Source organism: Thalassophryne amazonica, chromosome 2, assembly GCF_902500255.1.
Source record: "Thalassophryne amazonica chromosome 2, fThaAma1.1, whole genome shotgun sequence".
NCBI classification, from domain to species: domain Eukaryota; kingdom Metazoa; phylum Chordata; class Actinopteri; order Batrachoidiformes; family Batrachoididae; genus Thalassophryne; species Thalassophryne amazonica.
In genome coordinates, this window is record NC_047104.1 from 132,902,177 (window position 1) to 132,924,633 (window position 22,457).

The 22,457-nt window shown below is 46.9% G+C and overlaps 1 protein-coding gene across 1 annotated transcript in view; it reads right to left on the minus strand.

The window, feature by feature from the left end:
* LOC117530772 (EGF-like repeat and discoidin I-like domain-containing protein 3) overlaps window positions 1-22,457 on the minus strand; it is a 68,808-nt gene that overhangs the window by 18,823 nt on the left and 27,528 nt on the right. The window contains exons 4-8 of the mRNA XM_034193704.1: window positions 8,405-8,518; window positions 5,877-6,058; window positions 5,636-5,791; window positions 5,364-5,508; window positions 234-436 (exon numbers count right to left, since the gene is read on the minus strand). Coding sequence (XP_034049595.1) covers window positions 234-436; window positions 5,364-5,508; window positions 5,636-5,791; window positions 5,877-6,058; window positions 8,405-8,518 — 800 coding nt within the window. The remainder of the gene's footprint in view (window positions 1-233; window positions 437-5,363; window positions 5,509-5,635; window positions 5,792-5,876; window positions 6,059-8,404; window positions 8,519-22,457) is intronic.

A 22,457-nucleotide genomic window follows, 5' to 3' on the forward strand; every position in this document is an offset into this window, starting at 1 on the left:
ATGCTAAACAAATTCAACCTTAGAAATTAAATTTCAAACTCTGATTTTGATGCTAAAAAATTCAACCTTAAAAATTCAAATTCAAACTCAGATGACACAGATTTAATTCCATAAGACAGAGGCTGACATGTGAAAATTCACCTGAATTCATGTGTGAAAATTCACCCATACCCTTCTGTAACCCTGCTGCGGGTCAGGGTTCAGGTCATGTTAAGCACTCGTGGCTCACTCACCTGGATCCACTCTGAGCGGTTATTGCTGGTGGGAGACCAGGCGTTGGTCTTTCCCTGTTTGTCCAGTCGGGCAAACTGAGGGTGCCAGGTGAAGGTGTCGATGCCCCACGTACGAAAAGCGCTGGAAGCAGAAAGCTGGTCATCTGAGATAAGGCGAGACTTCATTCCCAGCGGCTCAGAACAACCTGTGGCGTTTGAATGAACTGTAAATAAAAAAGGACGAGGGGGGGTGGAAAGCCACAGAAAGAGAAAGAGCAAAGACCAGTGAATACCCCCAAAGAAGAGAAGAATCAAAGTCACCCATCAATTGGAGGAAAGTAAGAACAGCACAGAAATGCATACGAGGGCTGTCCGTAAAGTATAGGTCCTTTTTATTTTTTTCAAAAACTATATGGATTTCATTCATATGTTTTTACGTCAGACATGCTTGAACCCTCGTGCGCATGCATGAGTTTTTCCACGCCTGTCGGTGACGTCATTCGCCTGTGAGCACTCCTTGTGGGAGGAGTCGTCCAGCCCCTCGTCGGAATTCCTTTGTCTGAGAAGTTGCTGAGAGACTGGCGCTTTGTTTGATCAAAATTTTTTCTAAACCTGTGAGACACATCGAAGTGGACATGGTTCGAAAAATTAAGCTGGTTTTCAGTGAAAATTTTAACAGCTGATGAGAGATTTTGAGGTGATTCTGTCGCTTTAAGGACTTTTCACGGAGCGAGACGTCGCGCAGCGCTCTCAGGCAGCGTCATCAGCCTGTTTCAAGCTTAAAACCTCCACATTTCAGGCTCTGTTGATCCAGGACGTCGTGAGAGAACAGAGAAGTTTCAGAAGAAGTCGGTTTCAGCATTTTATCCGGATATTCCACTGTTAAAGGAGATTTTTTTAATGAAAGACGTGCAGGCGGATTGCAGCGTCGGCTCGCAGCCGCCGCGACGCTCCGTCACAGGAAAAACACCTCTGTTGGAAGCCTTAAGGACAAGTTGGAACATCTCCAGCTGATAAACAATTTCTCATATACTCACTCCACTGAAAGCCATCAAAAGCCAACTGGATTTTAACAAATGGTTATCAACACGGAGGTGTTTTTCCTGTGCCGCCGCGCTGCGTCGGCTGCGTCCCGACGCGCGGACCCGTCCGCACGTCTTTCATTAAAAAAATCTCCTTTAACAGTGGAATATCCGGATAAAATGCTGAAACCGACTTCTTCTGAAACGTCTCTGTTCTCTCACGACGTCCTGGATCAATAGAGCCTGAAATGTGGAGGTTTTAAGCTTGAAACAGGCTGACGACGCTGCCTGAGAGCGCTGCGCGACGTCTCGCACCGTGAAAAGTCCTTAAAGCGACAGAATCACCTCAAAATCTCTCATCAGCTGTTAAAATTTTCACTGAAAACCAGCTTAATTTTTTAAACCATGTCCACTTCGATGTGTCTCACAGGTTTAGAAAAAATTTTGATCAAACAAAGCGCCAGTCTCTCAGCAACTTCTCAGACAAAGGAATTCCGACGAGGGGCTGGACGACTCCTCCCACAAGGAGTGCTCACAGGCGAATGACGTCACTGACAGGCGTGGAAAAACTCACGCATGCGCACGAGGGTTCAAGCATGTCTGACGTAAAAACATATGAATGAAATCCATATAGTTTTTGAAAAAAATAAAAAGGAGCTATACTTTACGGACAGCCCTCGTATTTTAGAAGAATCATTAAATGATACAAGCACCAAAATGGTATGAGTTCTCCTCTGGTGTTCAACTGGGTTACCATTAAATTCAAGATGGCTGCCATTCTCGGTCAAATCATAATTAAAAATAACTTCGAGAATTTAATATAAAAATCCAATTACAACCACTTTGGAATGAAATGATTCATTTTTTAATCATAGGCATGGCATTTTTTTTATTCAGCCATTAATAAGTCCTTATACTTATTGAAGTACTGCTCTTGACATCTGAGTGGCAGAGGACTGTGCACACCACTGTTGATGTTTATATCACAGGTGGAAGGATTTTTAATTTAGGTGCCAAGATAAAGAAGGAACACAGAGAAATCATTGAACTGATTACAAAGCATTCAAAAGGAAAAGACAAGGTTTTCGCGATAGACAGAAGTAGAATGCAAGAAATAAAGTGTTATACTAGTTACTGCATGCTGTGTACACACAATGATTCTCTTTAAAAGTCCACCCCACCCAAAAAAAAAATCAATTAACACTGGCCTTAGTGGCCACCAGGACCCTGTGACGAGCAACAAGGCTTCAAGAATCACAGGTCAACAAAAATCCTACTTTGTATGTGCCTTCCTGAACGCATCCAGACATGTCCCACTGTGCCACCGTTCTTATGGTGCATCCAGAAAGTATTCAGAGTGCTGCACTTTTTCCACATTTTTTTTATGTTCCAGTCGTATTCAAAAATGGATTCTACACACAATACCCCATAATGACAATGTGAAAAAAAGTTGTTTTTTTTCTGAGATTTTTGCTAATTTATTTGAAATAAAGAAAAGAAATCATATGTACGTACGTATTCACAGCCTTTGTCTTGAAGCTCAAAACTGAGGTCAAGTGCATCCTGTTTCCACTGATCATCCTTGAGATGTTTCTACAGCTTAACTGGAGTCCACCTGGGGTACATTCAGTTGATTGGACATAATTTGGAAAGGCACACACCTGTCTACACATAAGGTCCCACAGTCAGTGCATGTCAGAGCACAAACCAAGCATGAAGTCAAAGGAATTGTCTGCAGACCTCCGAGACAGGATTGTCTTGAGGCACAAATCTGGGGAAGAGTACAGACATATTTCTGCTGCTTTGAAGGTCCCAATGAGCACAGTGGCCTCCATCATCCATAAATGGAAGAGCTTTGGATCCACCAGGACTCTTCCTAGATCTGGCCGCCCATCTAAACTGAGCGATCAGGGGAGAAGGGCTTTAGTCAGGGAGGTGACCAAGAACCAAGCCCGGCGCCAGAAAAAAAATATTAAGGGTGCGATGAGTTTATCACAGGGAGCGGGGTCACCCCCCCCCCCCCCCCCCCCCCCCGCACCGGAGGGTACCTGCCTCTGAGCGTGCATAATGAATTGGGTGCGCTCCTGGAAAGCTCATGTATTTAGGCTACACCGTTGTAAGAGACTGACTGAGTAAGAGTAAAGAGTGATGACAGTATTTTTTTAATTATTATTTGAACGTATAGACCCTCGGTCAAGTGATCTCCTGCATACCACAAAACCAAACCAACAACTGATCTGAGAAATGACACAAAACAGTAGATTAACCCCACATACAGCCGTCCATCACAAGCGCAAACACAGCGCAATTGGGCATGTGCACCACTCCATGGCACAGAGCCCAACTATGCATGCAGTCACAAAGTTCTTCTGAAAAACTGGAGCGATCTGAATTCGGTTGGATGAATACAGGTGTGTGTGTGGAGACAATTCACCTCGTTCACAACGTGACAGAACTTAACGATGCGCTGTTACGCGCAATAGCGCGCAACAACACGGAACACTATTCTTGACCATGCGTAATGGTTCCTGATAATTCTACAGCAACATATGCCATTAATCGTAACGTGTGGTAACAGGTTGCAGCAGTTCCTGAGGACACCTGACCTCTCTGCCCCGAATCATCACATTCGTGATCAGCGGCCAAGAATGTGTACTTCGTGGCATTCGAGACTTGTCGTCGTTATGTGTAAACGCAGCATTAACACCCTCCCCAAGTGAGTCGTGCTGCATGATCTGCCTTCTGCTGGGTGGACTTGACGAATCCCAGGAACTCCAGCTCTGACACTGCTTGAATAAATCGAGCATGCTTTAGTTCATCCACCTTGCCATAATCGCTGGACTCAGGATCCTTGCCCTCTGCCGCACTGACAAGCGCAACCCTCAACCTATCAAATCGCTTGAACACAGACACGCCATATCTGTTTGTTTTAAAATTAATTACTTTAGTTAATTAATTTGGTTTATTTGTTAAATACATGATATTATTGAATAACTAATATTTTGCTATATTTTCCAGTATTTCTTTTTCTTTCTTTTTTCTTTTTATTTTTTGATAACTCTCACATCCGAGGGGGCGGGGTTGATGACGTGAGGGGGCGTCGCCCCCAAACGCCCCCTCGTGGCGCCGGGTCTGCCAAGAACCCAATGGTCACTCTGTCAGAGTTCCAGCATTCCTCTGTGGAGAGAAGAGAACCTTCCAGAAGGACAACCATCTCTGTAGCAATCCACCAATCAGGCCTGTATGGTAGAGTGGACAGATGGAAGCCACTCCTCAGTAAAAGGCACATGGCAGCCCACCTGGAGTTTGCCAAAAGGCACCTGAAGGACTCTCAGACCACGAGAAACAAAACTCTCTGGTCTGATGAGACAAAGTGTCAGAAAAATAATAATAATAATATCAATAATAATAATAATAATAACCACCCCGACTCACAGCGGAGGAAGAGGAAGACAAACATCTTGCTTCAAGTTGAAGTCTTTATTACCGCAGGACTGTCATCACTGAAGAACATTTACAAAACCTCAGAATATATCCAGCCTTGGATCAGATGGGGGTGGGGTGGGGGTTTCCTAGCAACAATTTCCCCAGTCAAGTTTGAAACTGCCCCCCGACTGTAAGAATGTCAGTTATCTGGCTAAAACCTTGAGGAGAGACGGAGAGATGTCTGGCCTTATCTTATTCCCTGATGAGAGCTTCCTGGGTTTGATCCCCGGTCATGCTACATTTCTGTGTCCTTGGACACTTCAGCTGCATTGTCCCAGTGCACCCAGCTGTAAATGAGTACCAGCCTTGGCTGCGGAAAGTAACCTGTGTCAGACTGGCACCCCATCCAGAGTGAGTGGTACGCTCTCCTCTGCTTCATGCTATGAAAGCTGGAGATATGTACTGGTACCAGTGGTCCTCATTGACTATATAGGCCTTAGTTATTACTTACCTGGTCCTTTCTGTGTGGAGTTTGCATGTTCTTCCCGTGTTTGCTGGGTGCCCTCTGGGTGCTTCGGCTTCCTTCCACTTCCAAAGACATGCAAATTTTCCGGAACACATTTTCCAGTCTCACATGTGGAAAACTTGTATTTTTGTTGTGTGTATTATTGATTGTGTTCCACACTGTAAAAGATGTTTTTACCATTGAGCTCACAGCCGACCAGCTCCATGCGCAGGGTACACGCCCTATGGCAAATCACAGGAATGATGCGGATGTACTGGGCCACAATAGGTGGGTCAAAAAGGTTGGTCTTCGTACTGCCGTTATCACTGTTTCCTATGAAAACCTGGAGCGTGTAAACGTGTAAAATTAGAAGAAGAGGCTGCTGGTGGAACTTTATGGTAAGATGATCTAAACGTGAACATGTCACACTGAGTAAATGCAGTGACTAAGTAAGGTGTGATGTTTCTGACCTTGTCACGCCGCTGACCATCTGCTCTGTAGGTTGTGTACAGGTTCCCATCGAAGCTGCTCGCCACCTTGAATGCTTTGATATACTCAGCCGTTCCCATGCGACTGGCACCCTGAGTGATGATTCCTGTTAGACGCATCTTTGTCTGCATATTGATCTGGTGTAGAGAAGCAGTGTGAGAGTTGCTCAAGCCCTTACTGGTCAATCATGCGTTTGATTCTTCATGCGTTTAATTCTGTCACCTCAATCCAGGGGTTCCTGTCATGGACAGCTGACGTCCAGGCGTTCACAATGCCTTGGTTGTTGAGCCGAGCCAACTCGGGGCCCCAGCGCTGAAGACCCAGAATGCCATAGTGCACCGAAGAGGCTGAAATCTGGGATTCAACTATTTCACCGCCCTCCATCCCCAGCAAAGAAATGCAACCTGGGACACAGCATTTGGAATATTACATGTTTTCTTTACACTGTTCATTATTACATTTAATACAAGGTTTTCTTTTCTCCATTTTCATAAACACATTTCTGAAGCATTTTTATATGTTTTGAATGACTAGTAAGAACAGTTAAGATATAGAGTGTAAGTCATGTTTTTTTTTACTAGTGTGGGAGGTCCGGCGCCTTATACTCCAGTGAGACTTATATGCTAAAAAAATACATGTTCATTCACAATAATAATAATAATAATAATACAACCCCAATTCCAATGAAGTTGGGACGTTGTGTAAAATGTAAATAAAAACAGAATACCATGATTTGCAAATCCTCTTCAACCTATATTCAATTGAATACACCACAAAGACAAGATATTTAATGTTCAAACTGATAAACTTTATTGTTGTGCAAATATCTGCTCATTTTGAAATGGATGCCTGCAACACGTTTCAAAAAAGCTGGGACAGTGGTATGTTTACCACTGTGTTACATCACCTTTCCTTCTAACAACACTCAATAAACGTTTGGGAACTGAGGACACTAATTGTTGAAGTTTTGTAGGTGGAATTCTTTCGTACATCAAAGTCGTACATCAATTATGGAATTCTTTCCCATTCTTGCTTGATGTACGACTTCAGTTGTTCAACAGTCCGGGGTCTCCGTTGTCATATTTTGCGCTTCATAATGCGCTACACATTTTCAATGGGCAACAGGTCTGGACTGCAGGCAGGCCAGTCTAGTACCTGCACTCTTTTACTATGAAGCCATGCTGTTGTAACACGTGCAGAATGTGGTCTGGCATTGTCTTGCTGAAATAAGCAGGGACGTCCCTGAAAAAGACGTTGCTTGGATGGCAGCATGTGTTGCTCCAAAACCTGGATGTACCTTTCATCATTGATGGTGCCATCACAGAGGTGTAAGGTGCCCATGCTATGGGCACTAACACACCCACATACCATCACAGATGCTGGCTTTTGAACTTTGCACTGGTAACAATCTGGATGGTCTTTTTCATCTTTTGTCCAGAGGACACGACATCCATGATTTCCATAAACAATTTGACTCATCAGACCACAGCACAATTTTCTACTTTGCGTCTGTCCATTTCAAATGAGCTCGGGCCCAGAGAAGGTGGCAGTTTTTCTGGATGTTGTTGATGTATGGCTTTCACTTTGTAGAGTTTTAACTTGCACTTGTAGATGTAGCAACGAACTGTGTTAACTGACAATGGTTTTCTGAAGTGTTCCTGAGTTCACGCGGTAAGATCCTTTACACAATGATGTCAGTTTTTAATGCAATGCCGCCTGAGAGATCAAAGGTCACGGACATTTGATGTTGGTTTTCGGCCTTGCCGCTTACATGCAGAAAGTTCTCCAGATTCTCTGAATCTTCTGATTATACTGTAGACTGTAGATGATGGAATCCCTAAATTCCTTGCCATTGAACATTAAGCAACATTGTTCTTAAACTGTTGGACTATTTTTTCCTGCAGTTGTTCACAAAGTGGTGATCCTCGCCCCATCTTTGCTTGTGAATGGCTGAGCCCTTTGGGGATGTTCCTGTTAAACCCAATCATGACACTCACCTGTTTCCAATTAGGTGTTCTTTGAGCATTCATGAACTTTCGGTCTTTTGTTGCCCCGTCCCAACTTCTTTGAAACGTGTTGCAGGCATCCATTTCAAAATAAGCAAATATTTGCAGAAAATAAAGTTTATCAGTTTGAACATTAAATATCTTGTCTTTGTAGTGTATTCAATTGAATATAGGTTAAAGAGGATTTCAAAATCATTGTATTCTGTTTTTATTTACATTTTACACATCCCAACTTCACTGGAACTGGGGTTGAAATAATAATAATGGTGTGAATGTGTTTGTCTGTCTATATGTGGCTCTCCAACAGACTAGCTTCCTGTCCAGAGTGTACCCTGCCTCAGGCCCTATGACTGCTGGGCATAACTCTTAATTTGAGTAAGCAGATATAGAAAATGAATGGAATAATAATAATAATAATAAAACAACAATTTACATGGGGCTTTTCCAGGAATCAAAGCACTAAACAAAATAAACTCCACTAATAAAAGAATAAATACCAATTACTGTATAAAAAGTACTCTACAACAACAGACATGAATCCCAAATTAAAGAGCTAATAATACAGAAAAAAAGGTGCGACTTATACTCCTGAAAAAACAGCATACTTGAGTAAACTGTGCCTTTCTAAATGACCCAACTGGTGGCACCACCAGCATAGTGAATATGAGATAAGTATTAATGTACATAACCCCACACTGGTCCAATACAGATGAAAGGTAAATGAAACGATTTTGGTGAACATACGTAGCTGGCACTGTTTTCCGACATAGGGTGAGGGACATTGGCAGGTGTAGTCTCCATCAAGATCTTTGCATGTCCCTCCATTGTGACAAGGCTCCTCTGCACAGTCGTTGACATCTGCAAAAACAAGAAGACTACTTCCTAAAGCTGACACTGACCAGAGGTAAGAACAGACTGGCAGAGACTGAACCATAAAAAGGTAACATCCAGTAAACATGGTGCACACCTGTCAACAGAGAGACCTGAGGGGTCTGCAGGCACGTGACAAACCCACAATCACATCGCAGTGCTGCCAACATACACACACTAACAACCCTTTTCTCATTATTCTCACACACTGACAGAAATACCCTGAAGACGTCCAACACACTTGAGAACTAATAATTAGGTCACAGCAGGGGCAGAGGTCAAAGGTCCCAGATGATTATTGTAATTTGTGTGATGGATTGATGCATTTGAACAGATCCAGGATATTTAAATCATCAACAGCGGCCTCAGTGATCACAAGGACCCTGGGATTACCATTAATGATCCTCAAGCAACCTGACAGGCCTATTTGTCTTTACTTTATACTGTGGTTATAGAAAAACCCATCAGATCCAGGCTGAGGTTTCCCACGTGCCTTCTGGCAAACTGTAGGTGAAACATCACAGAGTTGTCTGAGTGTCTTGGTGGCTTCCCTCACCACTCTCCTTCTTGCACAGTCACTGTCTTGACAACTGCTTACTTGACAGATTTATTGTACAGTACCATATTGTTTTCATTTCTTTACTGGTTAATGTAAAAGAAGTCCAAGACATATTCAGTGACTTGAAAATGTTCATGTAACCATCCTCTGATTTGCCTCAAAAGAACTGACTGTAAAAGTGATGATTTGTATTAAAAACAATCCTTATATTAGAGACAGTGTATAAAACTGGCTGTGATTCCAATTACTTATTAAACCCCTTCAATTAAAGCTGAAAGTCGTCACTACAATCACATCTTCTTTGTTTCATTTCAACCTGAGGTGTAGAGGAAAAATGCCACTAAATTGTGCCACTGTCCAAATAGTTATGGACCTTGCTATAAGTTCTCTTTGTGTCTGTTTAGCAGAAATTAGCACCAAAACAACAAAATAAACTTAGAACACTTTGAAACGTCTATGAGGTGTTATGATTCATATCTGTGTCTGTTCTTGTCTTCTGTGTCTTTCTTGTGACTGCTCTTGGTTTGGGTTCTCAGTGTTGTCACTGTTCTGTCCTTCCTGTGCACTTCCTGTTTTATTCTGTGATCACTTGTTGCTAGTGTGTTTCTGTAGCTTTCTTCCTGTGTCTCTCCTCGGCTGTTTCCCCATTAGGGATTACCCTCACCAGTCTCCAATTTGTGTGATCACCTCCCTTTGTATTTAAACCTCTGTGTTCTTCTGCGAATGCTGTGCTTTTATCCTCTTCTTGCTGGTGTTTTCTAATGTTTCTTCATGCTTGAGTTCTTGCTGCTGACCCTTATTTCCCCTTGTGAGCTTTTAACTTTGCCAAGCATTATTTATTGGACACTGTTGTCAGTTATTCTAATCGCTCACTGGGTTTTGACCTTTAAGTTCTGTTTTTAGGGTCATACACCTGATAATCCCCTCACAGACACTGTTGTTTGTATGGTGAATTTTTGTGTACTGACCTCTGCACCACCCCTGGCTTTGACGAACTGTTTTTTTTTAACCCAATCCATTTCTATCTCTGTAACGGAGTCTTAAACCATCCTTCTACCCAGGACATGAGGGGCTTTTGACAGCATAATTCATACTATGTAAATGGCTACCATTTTGTTTGTACATACTGTATGTTGCTCTGTCCTTTGTTTTTGCAATTTAAAAACTAAAATTTTTCTTACTAGAAGATGCCTTCTTGAATAATCACATGATGGTAACTAATGTCCACAAGAGCAGTACCTTTGCACCATGACAGAGCATTGGCTGTTCAGCTTTAATTTTGCCCTTTAATTTTTACCCTTTATGTTTATATTGCCCATGACCTGATCCCAGATAAGCAGTTGAAAATGAGTGAGTGTTGTTGATATTGAAAACATTATATTCAAACATTATTCAGATTGAAGCTCAAACATAAAGCTGAGCTGCGACAGTTTGCGAATGGCATTTGCGAGTGAATTCACGTGATATTCACTGGGTGTTGCTATCCCTTCACTTGAATCGCAGGGTGTCGCTAGTGTCATGATCCCTCTGAATGGAGCCTCCACGACTCGTGTGAGAACTTTGTGAGTGTTTCACAATAGATGAAACTACATTGTGAGTGATTGGAGACAAAAATGCCGCTTTGACATTCCTCATGGGAGACACTGCCATGGGAGCATACCAGAGTAGCGGAGATGAACAGCGCTTTTGGAAGTGGATGAGTGAATTCGGCGGCTCCGGCTCTAATGCTGGGCTTCAGGATTCCCATTCACATGATCTGGACTTATGCATTTTATGTGGTGGTGTTTTAAATTCAGGAGCACAATGGAAGGTATATGCTGCCTCTGGGCTCCAACCCGCCATGCACACAGGAAGACGTCGCACATGATTCATGTCAAATCAACATGCAGATTCACCTCAGATCTTCTGTAGCGACCCCCAGTGGAAAAAACAAAAAACAAGGAAACACCCATGTGAGCTCTGTTCCACATGACGTGGAACAGAGCTAACATGGGTGACGTAACAGTCAGATCACCTGCTGCATGTTATGATGTGATGGTCCGTTTCAACCTGGGGGCAGCCTGTCCATCTGCGCGCCGTGCATGCGTGCTCGCTTGCTGCAGCCCGTCGCCACAGTGATACGTTTTATTTTTGTCCGCTTGATGACAGCAAACAGACAAAAGCATGTCACAGTGGACAGTTGTTAGTCCATGTCCATCCAAATGCAGTAGTGTCCAGCTGGGATGTCCAGAATGACAGAACTCCACGGCCGCTTCTTTTGGCGGCCACACCTCCTGTCAGTTTAGCGCACACACCAAAGCCACGCTCGTGGGACACTTAGACAAATTTCACTACGAGTACGACAGTGATTGTCTGCAGACTGTTGCTGTGCCAAGAGTGTGAATGGCTACACATTTTCTAAGTAAGTGAGCGGTGTTAGATGTTCATGCGTGTCACCTGGAATTTGACTGATACCTGCCGCGAGATGGTTTGATGGACTTGCACAGCGCACCCTCTGTCTTTCAGCCGCTGGTGTGCGCAAATAGTTGTAGCAACAGGTGTAAAAGGCGTTGGAAGCAGCTACGAAATTACACGGTTTGCATATGATTCCTGCTCCATGGGCACTTAATGCGCAATTTCACCAAATTCACATTATGTGTGAAGGGGCCCTAAGTATTGTGATCCCTTGAAAAGGCAACTACTGCATTTAAGAAATAACCTATTGCAGAAGAATCATAAATCATTCATGAACCATACAAATTGGAAACAGATATTGTTGGAGGAATTTGGAGAGATAGACTTATCTTCCATGTATTTTACAGGGTACATACGTTGGCCTTTCCAAAGTCTGAAATTATGACCCCCTTTAACCACATTTACATCATGTAGACCACATAAGGAGGCTCTCAGTATACATAAATAGGGTTAAGGTCACAGCAAAATTAAAAAAAATTGTTTTGTAGGTCCTTTAAAGCTGTATTTTGTACATATATCCTTCACAACTGTGTATCTGAATTTCTGCTGAAATCACTGTACCTCTGCTGGAACCTATTTGAAAACTGCTGCCTTTGGTTTCTACCTGTGTCACTAACCTGAGGACCCTGCTGGATTTCCAGTCCAAAGGTCTGACAATAACCCACGTGGGTCTGTTTAATTCCTGCACCTGATAACACTAAGAGGATTGGTCACAACTTTGAATCAACATCCTGTACGATAGTCACACCACTGGCACACACTACCAAAAGAGGCACTGCAGAGTGCAGCTCAGATCGACACGATGTATCTTAAGATTCATGTTTGCATTACCTGTCTGCCTGGTATTGCAGTAGATAACTGAATATTTACAGAGGAATACTACAAATGGTGACAGAAGCACCAAATTCAGCACAGATACTCCTTAAACATTAACTCTTTTGAAAAAACTGATTGGCCACTTGAATTTTCAATAGGCAGTCAGGTAGGGGTCAAAGAATAATTACACAGGGGTCAAAATTAAAAGATGCTCCAATCATATTGAAAATGACACCACATTATTTTCTTGATGACAAACATTGCAAAAAGGTATAGTTTGGACTATCTGTGACTGAATGTTATGGTGTAAAATCAGCAAGAATGTTGGAAACGGTTCATTTCAGTTTGCACAGGAGTTGTTTTACTTTAAGTTGCTTTACTTTTGGTAAGAACTGATGCAAATTCTAATACTATAGTTTTCAATATGATTGGAGCATCTTTTAATTTTGACCCTGTGCAATTCTTCATTTGATCCCTACCTGGCTGTTGTGTGGGCCGCCAGAAGAGGAGGTACTGCTGGCCCACCACCAGAGGGCGCCCTGCCTGAAGTGCGGGCTTCACGAGAGGGCGCTGCCGCCACAGACACAGCCGGGGGTGACAGCTGTCACTCATTATCTCATGACAGCTGTCACCCATCTACACTTCATCATACCACTCCATAAAAACCGGACATCATATCCACCTCGTTGCCGAGATATCATCGACCTGTGAAGGTAATATTCTCAGCCTTAAAACTAACTGTGTCTTAGTCTGAACTCGTTTTACAGCTGTTTTCCTGTGGAGTGCCTTATCTGGGAGATTGGCATAATCAGCAACGGCTTCGCTTCACACCCCAGCCAGATAAGTGTTTGAGACAGGAGCTGCACGAGTGTGTGTGAGAGGTGGAGGTGGACTCTCCACCATTGTTGCTACTGGGTGTGCACACACCCACATCTTATTGTTTCTGCTCCTCGCCAGCAGTACCAGATCCGACATTCGGAGACGGTGGCCACCTGGGGACTCTGGACTTGGCGGCTCCAGTATTCTCCAGGTTCGGTGGCGGAGGAAATCGTGTGGTTCCGGTTCTTCTCAGGACGGATGTCTTCTATCCTTGAGCCTGCCCACACGTCACCTTTGTGGATTGACTGTTTGCAAAATTCTGTATTCCTCTGTATTGTGGTTGTGCTCATTCACAACAGTAAAGTGTTCATATTCGACTCTTTCATTGTCCGTTCATTTATGCTCCCTGTTGTGGGTCCGTGTCACTACACTCTCCCAACAGGATATCTCGGCCAATGTCATGGATCCCGAGGGGTGTCACCCATCTGTTGGACAGCCAATGGAAGAGCAGGGTGCACAGGTGTCTGCAGGAGGCGTGATTGGTGAGTTGCAGCAAATCCTCACCGCCTTTACCGCTGGGTTGGATCTGATGACCGAGCAAAACGTCATCCTTAATCGCAGGATGGAGGCTCTCACCGCACAGGTGGAAGCGCGCGCACAGGGCGCTGCTGCAGCTCCTCCTCCTGCCGACCCAGTGCAGAATAAAGACGTTCCACTGGTCGTTCAACGACCCCCCCACCATCCCCTGAAGCATACATAAGTCCCCCAGAGCCGTACGGAGGTTGTGTGGAGACGTGCGCGGACTTCCTTATGCAGTGTTCGCTCATCTTTGCACAACGTCCCGTCATGTACGCGTCTGATGCCAGTAAGGTGGCTTATGTTATTAACTTGCTTCGTGGTGAGGCACGCGCTTGGGCTACAGCGCTTTGGGAGCAAAATTCACGGCTCCTTACCACTTATACTGGGTTTGTGAGGGAGTTCAGAACAGTTTTTGATCACCCTAACAGAGGAGAGACTGCTTCAACAGTGCTGCTGTCAATGAGACAGGGGCGCCGGAGCGCAGCCAAATATGCAGTCGACTTCCGCATCGCGGCTGCGAGGACCGGCTGGAATAACGTTGTGCTCCGCGCCGCCTTCATAAACGGACTGTCGTCGGTCCTGAAGGAGCACCTGGTAGCGAAGGAAGAACTGCGGGATTTAGATGGGCTTATTGATCTCGTTATACGGTTAGACAATCGGTTGGAGGATCGCCGTCGGGAGCGAGACGAAGGACGTGGCCGGGCACGCGCCGTCCCTCTCCCTTCCGGGTCCAAAAAGGTTCCGCCCTCCCCACGCTCCACAGCCTCAGCGCTCCGTGTGGCAACAGCTCCCCCTGCTGACGAAGCTATGGACACGAGCAGGGCCACATTTAACAGACAGAGGAGGCTGGCCCGTGGGGAGTGCTTTGTCTGCGGCTCGAGTGAGCACCAGCAGAGAGACTGCCCCAAGCGGTTTAAACACCAACGCCCGCCCCTAGAAACTGGGCTTAGGGTGGGCCAAGACATTCACGTGGGGGACACACATATTTCCACACGACTCCCAGTTACAATCCTGAGCGGGGATTTAACCCTTCAAGCCCCAGCACTGGTGGACACGGGGTCAGAAGGGAATCTGCTAGACAGCAGATGGGCTAGGGAGGTAGGGCTCCCTCTGGTGGCGCTCCCTTCGCCATTGCAGGTGCGGGCACTAGATGGCACCCTTCTCCCTTTAATCATGCACAAGACACAACCTGTAACTCTGGTGGTGTCTGGAAATCATCGGGAGGAGATCGAGTTTTTTGTGACTCCTTCTACCTCCCGAGTGATTTTGGGCTTCCTGTGGATGTTGAAACACAATCCCCGGATTGATTGGCCGTCTGGGGTGGTGGTTCAGTGAAGCGAAACCTGCCATCGGATGTGTTTAGGTTCCTCGGTTCCTCCCGGTTTACAGACTAAAGAGGAGGTCAAAGTCCCTCCCAATCTGACGGCGGTGCCGGTTGAGTACCACGATCTTGCTGACGTCTTCAGCAAGGATCTGGCACTCACCCTTCTCCCGCACCGTCCGTACGATTGTGCCATTGATTTGATTACAGGTGTGGAGTTCCCGTCCAGCAGGCTGTACAACCTCTCACGACCTGAGCGCGAATCAATGGAGACCTACATCCTGGACTCATTAGCTGCCGGGCTGATCCGGAATTCCACCTCCCCGATGGGTGCAGGTTTCTTTTTTGTGGGCAAGAAAGATGGCGGACTCCGTCCATGCATTGATTACAGGGGGCTGAATGAGATTACGGTTCGCAATCGATACCCGTTGCCCTTGTTAGATTCCGTGTTCACCCCCCTGCATGGAGCCAAAATCTTTACAAAGTTGGATCTTAGGAATGCGTATCACCTGGTTCGGGTCCGGAAGGGAGACGAGTGGAAGACGGCATTTAACACCCCATTAGGTCATTTTGAGTACCTGGTCATGCCGTTCGGCCTCACTAACGCCCCCGCGACGTTCCAAGCTTTGGTTAATGACGTCTTGCGGGACTTCCTGCACCGATTCGTCTGAGACTCATGTCCAGCATGTACGTCAGGTCCTGCAGCGGTTGTTGGAGAACCGGCTGTTTGTGAAGGGCGAGAAGTGCGAGTTCCACTGCACTTCTTTGTCCTTCCTGGGGTTTATCATCTCCTCCAACTCCGTCGCCCCTGATCCGGCCAAGGTTGCGGTGGTGAGAGATTGGCCCCAAACAACAAGCCGTAGGAAGCTACAACAGTTCCTCAGCTTTGCAAATTTCTACAGGAGGTTCATTAAGGGCTACAGTCAGGTAGTTAGCCCCCTGACAGCCCTGACCTCTCCAAAAGTCCCCTTCACCTGGTCGGATCGGTGCGAAGCCGCGTTCAAGGAGTTGAAACAACGGTTCTCGACTGCACCAGTTCTGGTGCAGCCCGACCCTAGCCGCCAGTTTGTGGTTGAAGTGGACGCCTCTGACTCAGGGATAGGAGCGGTGCTATCCCAGAGCGGAGAGACTGATAAGGTTCTTCACCCGTGTGCCTACTTTTATCGCAAGTTGACCCCGGCTGAACGGAACTATGACGTCGCCAACTGAGAACTCCTTGTGGTGAAAGAGACTCTTGAGGAGTGGAGACACCTGTTGGAGGGAGCGTCTGTGCCGTTCATGGTTTTCACTGACCATCAGAACCTGGAGTATATCAGGACCGCCAAGCAGCTGAACCCCAGGCAAGCCCGCTGGTCACTGTTCTTCGGACGTTTTCACTTCCGGATCACCTATCGCCCCGGGACCAAGAACCAGAGATCGGATGCCTTGTCCGGGGTACACGAAGACGAAGTCAAAACTGAGCTGTCGGATCCACCGGAGCCCATCATTCCGGAAACCACTATCGTGGCCACCCTCACCTGGGACGTGGAGAAGACCGTCCGGGAGGCCCTGGCACGGAGCCCGGATCCCGGAACTGGGCCGAAGAACCGACTTTACATCCCACCAGAGGCCAGAGCTGCAGTCTTGGATTTCTGTCACGGTTCCAAGCTCTCATGTCATCCAGGGGTGCGAAGGACCGTGGCAGTTGTCCGGCAGCGCTTCTGGTGGGCGTCTATGGAGGCCGACGTCCGGGAGTATATCCAGGCCTGCACCACGTGTGCCAGGGGCAAGGCAGACCACAAAAGGTCCCAAGGACGTCTCCAGCCGCTTCCTGTGCCTCATCACCCCTGGTCCCATATCGGCCTGGATTTCGTCACGGGCCTCCTGCCATCCCAGGGCAACACCACCATCCTCACGATAGTGGACCGACTCTCCAAGGCGGCCCACTTCATGGCCCTCCCGAAGCTCCCAACGGCCCAGGAGACAGCAGACCTCCTGGTCCACCACGACGTCCGTCTGCATGGGATACCAACTGACGTAGTCTCGGATCGTGGTCCCCAGTTTTCTTCTCAAGTCTGGAGGAGTTTCTGCAGAGAACTGGGGGCCACCGTGAGCCTCTCGTCCGGGTACCACCCACAGATGAACGGACAGGCAGAACGGGCCAACCAAGAGTTGGAACAGACCCTCCACTGTGTGACATCCACGCACCCGACGGCCTGGAGTAACCATCTGGCCTGGATCGAGTATGCACATAACAGCCAGGTGTCTTCTGCCACCGGCCTCTCCCCATTTGAGGTGTGTCTAGGGTACCAGCCCCCATTGTTTTCCGTGGTGGAGGGAGAGGTCGGTGTGCCCTCGGTTCAGGCCCACCTGCGGAGGTGCCGTCGGGTGTGGCGCACCACCCGTTCTGCCTTGTTGAAGGCCCGGACGAGGGCTAAGACCCATGCAGACCGCTGGCGGTCCCCGGCCCCTGCATACCAGCCCGGGCAGGAGGTGTGGTTATCAACGAAGGACATCCCCCTCCAAGTGGACTCCCCTAAGCTGAAGGACAGGTACATCGGAGCATTTAAAATCCTCAAGATCCTCAGCCCTGACACAGTGAAGCTCCAACTCCCAGCTTCACTGCGGATCCACCCTGTTTTCCATGTGTCCAGACTGAAACCACACCACACCTCACCCCTCTGTGCTCCCGGTCCGGCGCCGCCTCCTGCCCGGATCATCGACGGGGAGCCGGCTTGGACAGTGCGCCGGCTCCTGGACATCCGTCGAATGGGCAGGGGGTTCCAGTATTTGGTGGACTGGGAGGGGTATGGACCCAAAGAATGCTCCTGGGTAAAGAGGAGTTTCATCCTGGACCCGGCCCTCCTGGCCGATTTCTACCGCCAGGAGGCGCCCGTTGAGGGGGGGGGTCCTGTTGTGTGGGCCGCCAGAAGAGGAGGTACTGCTGGCCCACCACCAGAGGGCACCCTGCCTGAAGTGCGGGCTTCAGGCACGAGAGGGCGCTGCCGCCACGGACACAGCCAGGGGTGACAGCTGTCACTCATTATCTCATGACAGCTGTCACCCATCTACACTTCATCATACCACTCCATAAAAACCGGACATCATCTCCACCTCGTTGCCGAGATATCATCGACCTGTGAAGGTAATATTCTCAGCCTCAAAACTAACTGTGTCTTAGTCTGAACTCGTTTTACAGCTGTTTTCCTGTGGAGTGCCTTATCTGGGAGATTGGCATAATCAGCGACGGCTTCGCTTCACACCCCAGCCAGATAAGTGTTTGAGACAGGAGCTGCACGAGTGTGTGTGAGTGGTGGAGGTGGACTCTCCACCACTGTTGCTACTGGGTGTGCACACACCCACATCTTATTGTTTCTGCTCCTCGCCAGCAGTACCAGATCCGACATTCGGAGACGGTGGCCACCTGGGGACTCGGGACTTGGCGGCTCCAGTATTCTCCAGCTTCGGTGGCGGAGGAAATCGTGTGGTTCCGGTTCTTCTCAGGACGGACGTCTTCTATCCTCGAGCCTGCCCACACGTCACCTTTGTGGATTGACTGTATGCAAAATTCTGTATTCCTCTGTATTGTGGTTGTGCTCATTCACAACAGTAAAGTGTTCATATTCGACTCTTTCATTGTCCATTCATTTATGCCCCCTGTTGTGGGTACGTGTCACTACACTCTCCCAACACTGGCTGCCTATTGAAAATTCAAGTGACCAATCTTTTTTTTTTTTTTTTTTTTTAAAGGTCTAAGGAGTATTTTTGGTAAACGTGGTGCTTCTATCACCATTTATAGGACTGCTTCATTTATCTGCTGCACTATGGGTGGCTGCCATCCAGGACCCAAAGCTGCTCCTTAGTGTGTTGACTGCAGTGACACACGGCATCAGCACGTTCCCAGATCTGACCTGACATTGTCTGGTACATGTATCTCATGGTACTTGAAGAGAGACTGCAAACACTGCTGCAGCATGGGTCATGCCAAAATGACTCCATCCTGTTGACCTCAACTCTTCCCAACAGATGATTAGTTTTAACTATGAGTTTATGGCTGTGCACCAGCTGTACAGAAACGACAGGTTCCTCCCTGACCTCCACACCAGTCCACAACCTGACGTCAGACTGAGTCACATGGGAGTAGACCGTTAGACTGCACAGACACTACAATTGGCGGTCATACTGTGGGCTTTGTGAGGGTGAATTCTTCGCGTGCAACTGAACATCCTAAAATATGCAGTGAACAAGCTTTAGTTTAAAAACAATCCAACCAAATACTAAGTATAATGAATGAACTGATTGAAAAAAATCAATGTAGACTTTTGTTTTTAAACAAAATACCTTTTGTCCAGTTAGTAACATATGATTTACTGTCAGGTCGGACAGGCGGATTATGGTTTGTTATGTTGACAGCGTAATCCAGTAAATGCTGTTCTGCAGTCCAGTGGTCTGAGACTAAAACAGCTCCTGCAGAAGATTTCTCACCTTGTGAATAGGATTTATGCATAATCCAGCAGTACAAAAACAAGAGTGGCTGACTGTAAACCCAGATGCTTTGTAGGATGGATGGGCACAAGCACTCTGATACTTCAAGTCATGTGATTGTGTGCTTCAGTGAGCTTGAGAGTGACACCACTGGGAGCATATGCTCTAAAGAGTGATCCACCACCAATTATGGATCAGACAAAAGCTGTGGATTGATTCATTCATACAATGGCTCTGAAGGCAAATGAAGGTTCCACCAGGTCTTCCAATTCCAATCATTGTAGATTTCATGCCATTGCACAATGAATGAATGAATGAATTTATTCAGCACACACAGACCCAAAACAACAAGAAACATACAAAGAAAGAAAACAATCCAACAACGCACCCATGTGCCCAAAAGGGTGCAGGCAGAAGCAAAAGCTTGTAAACGCCCACTCCTTTAACCAAAAAATAAAAATTATATATATGTATAGCTGAGAGAGTCCTGGCAGACAGCTCGCATCCTCTGTCCTGTCAGTTTGAGCTCTTGAAGTCTGGGAGGCGCTACAGAGCTCCTCTGGCCAAAGGTTCTTTCAAAAAATCTTTTATACCAAATGCCGTCACCATAATGAACTCAAAAAAGTGACCACTCCACAAATTAAACCTGAACTGCTTTACTTCTGTTTTATTTGATTTTATTAGATCTTACTGTACGTTTTATTTATCTTACTAGGTCTTATTCTATTTCTTCTTTTACTTCCATGTATTTTATGTATCTTATCATTGTTTTATTTGTGTGTTTGTATGAATGTTGTTATGTGTCGACGCGGGTTGAGGAGCGGACCTGCGTCAGACAGAACCCAGCGCTAAAAATAACCAGAAAGCGGTTCCAAAACAAAACAATTTATTTTTTACCCTCTTTGGTGCATAACAATGTGTACAAACTAAACAGCGTCTTTCTGGTGGAGTGACTGTTGGCACGCTCTCCAGCGCCCGTAAGGATCTAAGCCCGGCGCTCCTGGACCCACTACCACCGCCAAACACTCCCCAGGTGGACACGACAAACCGACTCTCTGTGAAGCAAAGAAGAAGTGAGGCAAGTCAGCAGCTACAACAATATCTTTCAAAAGACACACGCTATCAGCAACACATTCAGGTCTATATCTTTTTTAACTTTATGCAAATGAGCAGCTTCTCACAACAGGTGGAGGATCACTTATCCGCACGCCACAGCAGTGAGAAGCGAGCTGCACAATTCTCATCTCAATTCAAGTATACTGTGTAACAAAACACCAAGTTACTATCAACAATTAGTCAAACACTTAATCACCTTTAATGTGTGCTGACAGCATGTGTCCTCACCCTTCCCTGCTTCACGGGCTCAATGTGTCAAACCCAGGCGCGGTCCTCAGCGTCTCACAAACGAACATCACAAGGTCGAGTTCCCGGCAGTTCTGCTTGAATCACACATGACTTAAATGCAGAACGCCATCCAATTATCCGCCCCAGCTGAAAGTCTCCAAGGTTGCATGTGAGCACCAGTCACAGGTGCTACACATGATGTTGACGAGGGCGAGGACTCTTCAGCCAGCACCTTCTTCCACAGACAAATCAGTTTCCATGCCACCTGAAGAGCAAAGAAAAGAAAAGAACACCAAAATATCCAGCCACACCCCCCAACACACAACAAATGTTTTATGACTGTTTTTTTTTTTGTCTTTTTTGTGCTGGTGAGCCAAAGACAATTTTCCACATCGGTGGACAATAAAGAATTATTCTATTCTATTCTATTCTATATAAAATTGTTGGGAAAGTGTAGGTACACGGACCCACAACAGGGGGCGCAAATGAACGGTCAATGGAGTAGGTCAAATAACAACACTTTACTGTTGTGAATGTGCACAACAAATACAACAGATTACAACAATGGTCAAAAGTCAATTCACAAAGATGTCGTGTGGGCAGGCTCGAAGATAGGGGACGTCTGTCCAAGGCAGAACCGGAACCACACGATTTCCTCCGCCACCAGACCCCGGGAATACTGGAGCCGCCAAGTCCCGAACTCCCAGGTGGCCACTGCCTCCGCGTGTCGGACCTGGTACTGCTGGCGAGGAACAACAAACAATTAAATGTGGGCGCGTTTGCACCCAGCAATCCACACGGCAGGAAAACTACCTCCACCTCTCGTTGGATAAGGAGTCCACACTAACAATGCACTAGTCACAAGAAATACTGTCAAAACAGTCAGCTGAGGTACGTTACCTTCCAGGTAGAACGATATCTCGGCAAAGAGGTGGAGACGTCGTCCTGCTGATATACTCCTGCCGATCAGATGATTGGTAACAGCTGTTGCAGGTGATGCGTGACAGCTGTCACCCTGGCTGCTCCTGTGAGGCGGCTGCGCCCTCTGGTGCCTGGAGCCCGCACTCCAGACAGGGCGCCCTCTGGTGGTGGGCCAGCAGTACCTCCTCTTCTGGCGGCCCACACAACAGGACCCCCCCCTCAACGGGTGCCTCCTGGCGCCCGACCAGGCTTGTCCGGGTGGCGGCGGTAGAAATCGTCCAGGAGGGCCGGGTCCAGGATGAAGCTCCTCTTCACCCAGGAGCGTTCTTCAGGTCCGTACCCCTCCCAGTCCACCAAATACTGGAAGCCCCGGCCCATCCTACGGACATCTAAGAGCTGGCGCACAGTCCAAGCCGGCTCGTCATCGATGATCCGGGCAGGAGGTGGTGCCGGACCGGGAGTACAGAGGGGTGAGGTGTGATGGGGCTTGATCCGGGAAACGTGGAAAACGGGATGGATCTGCAGTGAGGCCGGAAGCTGAAGCCTCACTGCGGCTGGACTGATGACCTTGATGATCTTGAACGGACCGATATACCGGTCCTGCAGTTTAGGGGAGTCCACTTGAAGGGGTATGTCCTTAGTAGACAACC